This window comes from Oncorhynchus tshawytscha, linkage group LG11, assembly GCF_018296145.1.
Source record: "Oncorhynchus tshawytscha isolate Ot180627B linkage group LG11, Otsh_v2.0, whole genome shotgun sequence".
Lineage (NCBI taxonomy): Eukaryota > Metazoa > Chordata > Actinopteri > Salmoniformes > Salmonidae > Oncorhynchus > Oncorhynchus tshawytscha.
This window is the reverse complement of record NC_056439.1, coordinates 39,502,010-39,511,983: the sequence shown is the minus strand read 5'-3', so window position 1 is coordinate 39,511,983 and position 9,974 is coordinate 39,502,010. Positions and strand designations below refer to the sequence as shown.

General features: G+C 43.3%; 1 protein-coding gene across 2 annotated transcripts in view; it reads right to left on the bottom strand.

Annotated features, from left to right (window-relative positions):
- Nucleotides 1-276: 276 nt before the first annotated feature.
- LOC112234816 (EARP-interacting protein homolog) overlaps nt 277-9,974 on the bottom strand; it is a 46,399-nt gene continuing 36,701 nt past the window's right edge. For both annotated transcript variants that reach the window (XM_042330104.1, XM_042330105.1), the window contains 3 exons: nt 4,190-4,357; nt 1,111-1,278; nt 277-562 (listed from right to left, as the gene is read on the bottom strand). In XM_042330104.1, coding sequence (XP_042186038.1) covers nt 388-562; nt 1,111-1,278; nt 4,190-4,357 — 511 coding nt within the window. In that variant the 3' untranslated portion in view covers nt 277-387. The remainder of the gene's footprint in view (nt 563-1,110; nt 1,279-4,189; nt 4,358-9,974) is intronic.

Below are 9,974 nucleotides of genomic sequence, written 5' to 3'. Positions count from 1 at the left end.
TTTCCCTCTCTCCACATCCCTCCCCCTCTATTCCTCTCTCCCATCTCTCCCCCTCTATTCCTCTCTCCCATGCCCATCCCTCGGCCTCTATTCCTCACTCCCATCCCTCCCCCTCTATTTCTCTCTCCCATCCCTCGCCCTCTATTCCGCTCTCCCATCCCTCCCCCTCTATCCCTCTCTCTCCCCCATCCCTCCCCCTCTATCCCTCTCTCCCCCTCTATTCCTCTCTCCCATCCCTCACCATTCTTCACCCTCTATCACTCTCTCCACACCCCTCCCCCTCTCTCCCCATCCATCGCCCTCTATCCCTCTCTCGTGATTCCTACTTCTCCCTCCCCCCAAACCTTGCCCTCTATCCCTCTTTTCTCAGTCCAGTGTGAGGTCTGTCTAGAGCAGGATATGGTATTTGAGTGCGCGGGGGACCCTGTTGATGACCAGTCTGCCATCGTAGCTGAGTGAGGCAAAGAGCCATGGGTCTGCCGAGGACCACTCCACCGCGTATACACTGTCCTCATGCTCCTCATAGGTAGAGATGATACTGTCCTGCAGGGGCTCCTGAGTTCTAGAACACACACACGGGTGAGGTGAGTTGAATAGGGCGAGTTAAGGACAAGGCTGCCTACCACACACAAACAAAGGTCTAGTTATATTACTCAGTCTCTGTTCAAGGTCTGGTTGTGATTATACCAGGCACAGTACTCCTCCACACAGCTGACCCTGGCTTCCTATACACATAATAGGCTAGTTACTGTATCCTTTAAAAAATATCTATCTATCTATATCTATATATATTATTACAATGTGTAGTGGTAGAGAGTCGGCACAGAAACGGAACAAAATAGGGCATGGCAAAGAATAGCAGAGGTTGATGAAGACCAGAGTACAGGGCTGAATCAAATGTATCAAAAATATGATTACTAATAACTGGACGACTGTTGCACTGACCATGATGATGGATACAGTGATGACTGTGGACAGTTAAGGCTGAGGTTGGTCCAATATGGCTCAAAGGGGGGCCAGTTCTGGACAGATATGTCAGCAAGTGGACAGTGTTGACAAGTTATGACTGAGTGGACGTATGTCGTAAAGGTTTTGACTTAGGGTCCATACTTCTCGTCCTGGTGGTTGTCCTCTCCGTCGCTGAGGTCATCGTCATCCACCAGGTGACCGAAGGGCTCGGAGGAGATGGACACCATGTTGGACAGAATCACCCTGCTGTCGCTGCTGCCGGTCAGCACCAGCTGGTCATGAGAGTGGTTGAAGCGCACGCTCCACACCCTGGGCGCACACACACAGGGAATCAGTGAATGGGTGTTTTTAATACATCCAATTTTAGTATCTATACATCTCCTTTTCTCCACTATCCGTCTCTCCCTCGGAGTGCAGGTTGACGTTTATTGTCATGAGTCTTATCCTGGAGTTAGAACTGAGCAATTTCTGCTAGATGGGCCAGCTGAAAAGTCAAAATTGGCAATATCGTAAAAATGTATGAAAACAAAATTAGCTTTTTGGTCTTAATTTAAGGTTCGTCAAATCAGATTTTATGACTTTGTGGCTGTGCCAGCTAGTGACCACTCAGCATAGCTGCTTCTAGAGCAAAAGTCATGACAATAAATACCAACCTGCCCTCTGTCTCTTCAGTACATTTGTATGTGGTAATTGAGATGGATATGGGCTTTGTTTCTCTGCTGTTTAGTTTGTACTGCCGTAAGGTGTTGTGTAATGATGGTTAGTTAGTCTCTCTCATCCTAGGGCAGAGCTCAGTGGTGGATCCTAGCTCCTTATTGAGTGTGATTGAAGAATAACTGGCCTGTTGACAGAAAAGCTGCCTCAGCGCACTCTTTCCTCTTCCCTTCTAAAAAAAATTGTCCCTAATAGCAGAGCCCTGACGCCCTCGGAGCACTGTTCAGAAAACACTGGTAGGCTGGAACCTACTATCTATCAGAATAGACATCTACACTGTTAAGGATACATTTGGCCCATCTATCTGTCTTTCAGAGATAGCATCCTGTGTGTGTGTTTATCATGCAGTGATTGGTGTGCTGCTCTAGCTGCAGCAACGGCATGGCTCTCAGACAGTCATTATCTGAGAGCGTGTCTCTACAGACATAGTACACACGCCCCTGAATACTGCAGGGCACTGTGTTCAGCTAGCTACTTACATAGCCCTGAGCACTGCAGCTCATCACAGAATAGCTACAGTAAGCACCTATAACACCTGAACACAGGGCCGGTCCTTGCCATTCTGCTGCACTAGGCGAGACCAAAAAATGCTACCCCCCGCAAAAGTGGAACAGTCCCATTAAGTAAAATGACGTTGAAAACGTATGATGTATTTTCCAGACGTTGAAGTGTGGTTCAATTTAGGTTCTGAATGAAAGATGAAAATAATTATTTTCCGTACGTTTAAAATACATAATTTCCAGGATGTTGAAAAATCATATTTTTTGGACGTTGAAATCAGGTTTATTTTCTGTTCTGAATGAAAGTAGAAAATACTTGTTTTCCAGATGTTGAAAATATGTATTTTTCCAGATGTTGAAAATATATATTTTCCCTGATGTTGAAATCAGGCTCATTTTTTTTTACTGAATGAAATTTGAAAGTACGTTTATAGACGTCTATGTTTTGTTTGGGCCAAATCAAGGCTGGTCTCGACCGCACTAAATCTGAACCAAACATCGAAGTCCATGATTGGTTCAAATATGGGCCAGACAGGACCACAAATCAATGTCTGTGGAAATCAAGGCCGGTCTGGACCGCACTAAATTTGAACCAAACATCGAAGTCCATGATTGGTTCAGATTTTGTCTGGACCGGACCAAAAACCAAAGATTGTGGATGTGGAAATCAAGGCCAGTTTGGACTGTGTGTCCGAAAGGCATCGGTGTCAGTCCGTGCTTATAGAGGAGTAGCCTACAGTATTGCCTGGAATTGAATTTTCTGAATGTCCATCTATGTGGTAAGCCTACCATTTGTCAAACACCGGACTGGACCAAAATAAGACATCCAAAAGACATTGGCTCGTGCTTACAGGGGCGTAGCCTACTATGTCGGCTGCAATGTGACTAATCAATTTGCCTATTTAAACTCAGAGCCTATTTGCAAAGTGTTTACACAGCAGGAAACGCAGACGTATTTCATTTTTCGCTCTGATCAGCTTTTCAAAAGTTGACAGATACAAACTTAAAACCACTGATGGGGTGAAACTCCTGGACAACAGTTGTGATTGTCCGTTTTACTTTGACCTGTGCTGTTTTTAGGATATGTTGTTTTTTAACATGACAGCGCATTTTTTATTTGATTGGGTGCCATTTAGGTTAGGCTACTTGATCGGAGAAACCTGCATGATGTAAAAAGTGTCCGTCTCATTACATTGTCATACATTTTATCTCCAGCTTGTAGGTTACAGAAAATGCCACATACTCTTTCTACAATATCCTATACAGTATCTGCTACATGATTTATGTTAGATGATTTATTTGACGGCATGTTGGTGGAGCGCCGCAGCGATGCATCTCTCCAACAGCACTCTGGCGCGCTGGGAATGGACAAGCTAAATATTTTGTGTCCCTAACTTAAACAAAGTGTGCACTGCTTATCACAGGGCGGCATCAGCGCTCACCTAAAAAGCACATGTGCCACTAGTTGAGAGAAATTGTCATTGTTTTTAGGCAGAATTACGAGAGGTTTTATGTGTCGTTGTTGGAGGTGAGTCTTGGTTAGTTTAGCTCAGAAAATGCCACCCGTGTCAATCTGCCGCCATAGGAGGCTGATTAATCCTGCCTAATGAGCGGCCCGGCCATGCCTGAACATGGCAGTGCAATGTACTTAACCTCTGATGGACAAGTTCTTTACATGAATGCATGTTTGTAGCAGCAGCAAACTTCTTGTCATAACTAGACATACAGTACATTTTGACAGGCCCGGGCCAGTATATACAGTAGGGTAAGCACACATACATGAGTGGGATAGGACTGTTCAGTGTCCTTTGTTAGCAAATTGATGCTTATTGGTAGGAATTATGTTCATCTTCTGTTGGTTGTACAAAGAGTGGGTTTGAGACTACAAGTACTATGCCACAAAGATGGGAAGAATGTGGATGTATCTGCTGTGTGTGTGCTTGTGTCCTGTGTCTGTGCTTGTGTCCTGTGCGTGTTTGTGTCTACAGCGCAGCACAGGTGCCCACCAGTGGGAGTGCTCTTCCAGGGTCTTAACTGGCTCGTTGATGTTTCTCACGTCCCAGAATTTGACCTTGCAGTCATCCCCACAGCTGGCCAGGTAGTACTGTTTGTTAGGATTGAAGTCCAGGTCTCGAACCAGCTGCCCGTGAGCATTCTCGATGCAGTAGATCTGACTGGGGACAAGAGAGAGAGGGGGAATGATAGAGAAAGAGAGAGAAATGAGAGAGAGAGAAAGGAGAAAACACCAGAACAACCCTCCCTGACATCTATCAGAGATAGAAGCCTGTAGTGGTGCTGTACACTAGGTGAAGGCCAGACTGGATTTCCTGCCCTTATAAAAGCCTGACTTGTTATAAAGAGAGGAGTCATAATCACACACGGCCTTGACTTCCTACTCCTCTCTGCTGGGGAGAGGTAAGTGTTGAGGTAAGTGTTGAGGTAAGTGTTGAGGCACCAAAAAAGGAATGAAAGACCAGAGAAGAAGAAAGAAGAAATACTTTTCTGCTTCAGATGCTGTTTGTTGTAATCCTTCTCTCCTCTCAACTGGACAGGAACATACACCTTTCCTCTCATCTTCTCTTCTGTCCTCCCCATTCCTCCCTACCTATCCCCCTCCATTCCTCCTCTCATCTTTCCTCCATCTCCCGCTGTGATGACTGAAGAGGAACCAGGGCGGCCTATGGAAAAGTATTGCCCACAGTGCTCCTTGCTCTCCTCCACCAAGCACCATGTAGCCTGCCACCTGCTGATCTCATTAAAAAGGGAGGTAAAATACAATGACCTCATGGCTTGAATGAGGTCAGGATGACAGTCTATATGCCTCTATGACTATATGGTTTGGGACGTCACAGAGCGACCAGACACTGGCATCAGCTCCCTCCCTCTCACCCCCAAAAATTATCAACAGCGTTTCATCTTGTGGCTTTTAAAATGACTTGAGATGATATTTTGATGTATAGCATTTCACACCGATTTGGTGTTCCGGGGTGTGTGTGGTGTCACTCTGCTGTCATATGCACAATCTACCCCCGATTGACTGACTCCTCTGTAACCGGTGTGACCTCTGGCCATGGTGTGACAGTGTGTGTGTGTGTCGTAAACTCTGTCCTCCATGGAAAAGGACGCACAGGGGAAATGGAGCAGGAAATTGGGTTAGTTTCGGTGCTTCCAGAATGCTTCCGAGCATCCTGCTCCCCTCCCTCCACCTAGCAAATATAAAATGGGAATCCTGAGCAAAGCCTGGCTGGAACCCTCCTGACAAAGTATTGGGGATTATAGAACTTCCTAGCTTAAGCCTCCGGACACAGTGAAACTAAATCTACTCGTTCTCCCTTACGGCTGTGAGGGCCAAAACAAGCTATTACACACAGGAACATGTGCACACACACACTGCCCCTTCTAACCTCAGTCTGGGTGATACATCGCTATGCTGAGGGGATGGACTGGATATCACACTCATCACAGGTCTCCGTTTCTATGACAACTGCAGTTTCATCGTTTATCAAAATTAAAGCCTAGCTTTGAGAGGAGTTGGGAAGGAAGGAGGGAGGGAGAGACTGTCCATGCACAAAAGTAAGGGATCATTACATCAAAATTGTGGGTTGATTGATGGATATGTTTATAGCCAATAATAAAGCAATTCCTGATGCTTAAAAGTCTCAGAGCAACAAAGTGTTCCTAGTGTTACTGTGTAAATATGAACAGCCATGCCAATAAACTCCCAAAAGTATACAGTTGAAGTCAGAAGTTGACAATCACTTAGGTTGGAGTCATTAACACTTGTTTTTCAACCACTCCACAAATTTCTTGCTAACAAACTATAGTTTTGGCAAGACGGTTAAGAAATCTACTTTGTGGAAGACACAAGTAATTTTTCCAACAATTATTGACAGACAGATTATTTCACTTATAAATTACTGTATCACATTTCCAGTGGGTCAGAAGTTTACATACATTAAGTTGACTGTGCCTTTTAACAGATTGGAAAATTCCAGAAAATGTCATGGCTTTAGAAGCTTCTGATAGGTTAATTGACATCATTTGAGTCAATTGGAGATGTACCTGTGGATGTATTTCAAGGCCTACCTTCAAACTCAGTGCCTCTTTGCTTGACAGCATAAGAAAATCAAAAGAAATCAGCCAAGACCTCCACAAGTCTGGTTCATCCTTGAGAGCAATTTCCATAAGCCTGAAGGTACCACACGTTCATCTGTACAAACAATAGTATGCAAGTATAAACACCATGGGACCACGTAGCCGTCACACCGCTCAGGAAAGAGACGCGTTCTGTCTCCTAGAAATTAATGTACTTTGGTCTGAAAAGTGCAAATCAATCCCAGAACAACAGCAACGGACCTTGTGAAGATGCTGGAGGAAACAGGTACAAAATAATCTATATCCACAGTAAAACGAGTCCTATATCGACATAACCTGAATGGCCGCTCAGCAAGGAAGAAGCCACTGCTCCAAAACCACCATAAAAAAAGCCAGACTACGGTTTGCAACTGCACATGGGGACAAAGATTGTACTTTTTGTAAAAATGTCCTCTGGTCTGATGAAACCAAAAAATAACTGTTTGGCCATAATGACCATCGTTATGTTCGGAGGAAAAAGGGGGAGGCTTGCAAGCCAAAGAACACCATCCCAACCTTGAAGCACAGGAGTGGCAGCATCATGTTGTGGGGGTGCTTTGCTGCAGGAGGGACTGGTGCACTTCACAAAATAGATGGCTTGATGAGGAGGAAAATTATGTGGATATATTGAAGCAACATCTCAAGACTTCAGTCAGGAAGTTAAAGCTTGGTTGCAAATGGGTCTTCCAAATGGACAATGACCCCAAGCATACTTCCAAAGTTGGCAAAATGGCTTAAGGACAACAAAGTCAAGGTATTGGAGTGGCCATCACAAAGCCCTGACCTCAATCTTATAGAACATTTGTGTGAAGAACTGAAAAAGCGTGTGCAAACAAGGAGGCCTACAAACCTGACTCAGTTACACCAGCTCTGTCAGGAGGAATGGGCCAAAATTCACCCAACTTATTGTGGAAAGCTTGTGGAAGGCTACCCGAAACGTTTGACCCAAGTTAACAATTTAAAGGCAATGCAACCAAATACTAATTGAGTGCATGTAAATGTCTGACTCACTGGGAATGTGATGAAAGAAATAAAAGCTGAAATAAATCATTCTCTCTACTATTATTCTGACATTTCACATTCTTAAAATAAAGTGGTGATTCTAACTTACCTAAAACAGGGAATTTTTACTAGGATTAAATGTCAGGAATTGTGAAAAACTGAGTTTAAATGTATTTGGCTAAGGTGTATGTAAACCTCCGACTTCAACTGTACATCTGACATTTCTAAATAAACCCATAATCTATTCAATGGAGAGGTATAATTTTTCCCACACATCCAAGCATGTCGGAAGTTGTCCAGTAACAGTAATGTTGTGACCGGTCTGCCATCCTGGGGACAGAAGATGAGAAGGTCATGGATGATTGATGTGACAGACAAAGTTCGGGAGGTTAACGTCAAATAAACAAAACACATGTCGCTCGCAGTAGACAACTTTGATAAACTGTTAGTATCAAACTGCTGAGGGCTGAAGAAAATCCACTTTTTCTATCCCATCCTTCTACATAACCAAAACATAGCAAATCATTCTGGTTTAGAAGTGAGCAGCACCAGTGGGCTCTAGTGACTGTAGTTCTCTGTCTGGGTGAGATGGCTGTCCTATTCTATCCTGTTCCCCATTGTTGTCGGATGCCAGTGTGACTGTTTGAGTCCCTGCAGTGAGTCTCTCGACCCAGAGTGTGATGGAGCAAATAGAACTAGCATCAATCACACAGCTCTGCTGTCTACTCCATCTCTTCCCGAACACGCCTGGATACATGGGGATGAAACACTTTATTGAAAACACATCCGCTTTACAGATCAAGTAGAGGTTAGTGTGGTTGGTAAGTAAGTCATTCACAACAATGTTAAATTGAAATGTAAAACATAGCCTACTATACTAAACATAGCATACTATGCTATTCACACCAGGGTTTTCATTATCCGGTAATTGCTGGCTTTTGCCCCTAAAAAGCAAAAAAGGAGATAAATTAAAATAGTTTCTAACCAAATTGACCAGGAGAAAAACAATGGTAGGAAGGCTATCAGCACATCACCCACCACTTTACAATGTGAACCATAGGCAGTATGCATTTTGAAAACATATTTAATAGTTTAAAACCTGAATGTTTGACTTCATATTATGAGGCGTGTCTTACCTTGCTTATAAAACCAACCATAGAAAAGTGGAGGCAATTCTTTTATAAAGAATTCACAGGCAACACTTGAGTTTCAAGTTTGGAGAAGCAGACAAATCATCCTACCATCTGCATGTCAGTTATGATTGTGCATTTTCATGGAACAGTTTCATTTAAATAATAACGTTTCCGTTTCTCAAAATCATTGTCACGTGGTTAAATCATACAAATCTTAATAAAAACGATACAAATATACAAGTTTAAATTAAACTAATGCGAAAGCATCAGCCTCTGCCATATGGACACATTGCTTGATAAACAGTGATCATTGACGGCTAAATAGCCTAAATGAGCGCATAGTGAAGTGCAATATTGTATCAAATCAAAAAAACTGGATCCTTCCAGAAGCTGTCTCTTGAGAACTTGCAACATTGTATAAACTAGTCTATTCCGGGCCCAGAGTTTCCCACTGAGCTGGCACTGACAGCTGTTTCTGCGCAAGAGAAAGAAATGTATTTTATGATGTTCCACTGGATATATGGGATCATCAGATGATGATATTTTGCACTTTCACAACGAGGCTTGGTGATTATCGAGGGAGAGATTGTTGGCAAGATAATTCAAATAGGCCAACAGTGAGGAACTATTAGGCTATAATTCGCAATATGTAAAACAAGAACAGACTTGGTTGACTTACTGTGTGAGGTGAAGAAAAAATAACTGAGAAGCTAAGCATATTAGTGGAGGACCTGGTGAATAAGACAATCAGATATCAAACATCACCCAAATGGGCACTTTCCTAGATTAGCATGCAGCAGGCCAGGTAGGCAACTACTATACGTGCTCAAGCGTGCATGCTCCCTCAACATTAACATGACAGAGAAACCAGACCGATGCTCATTGCCAGTGGCGGTTCTAGCTTGCATGGCTCACTGGGCGAACACACCCGTCCCCTTCTTCTTGTCTCAACTAGAGGTTGGCCGATTAATTAGAGCCGATTTCAAGTTTTCATAACAATCGGTAATCGGCATTTTTGGACGCCGATTACATTGCACTCCATGAGGAGACTGCGTGGCAGGCTGACCACCTGTTACGCGAGTGCAGCAAGGAGCCACGGTAAGGTGCTCGCTAGCATTAAACGTATCTTATAAAAACAATCAATCTTAACATAATCACTAGTTAACGACACATGGTTGATGATATTAACAAGCTTGTCCTGCGTTGCAAATAATCAATGCGGTGCCTGTTAATTTATCATCAAATCACAGCCTACTTCACCAAACGGGTGATGATTTAACAAGTGCATTCGCGAAAAAAGCATTGTCGTTGCACCAATAAACATCAATGCCTTTCTTAAAATCAATACACAAGTTTATTTTTTTAAACCTGCATATTTAGTTAAAATAAATGCATGTTAGCAGGCAATATTAACTAGGGAAATTGTGTCATTTCGGTTCTGTGAAAGCAGAGTCAGCGTATATGCAGCAGTTTGGGCCGCCTGGCTCATTGTGAACTGTGTGAAGACCATTTCTTCCTAACA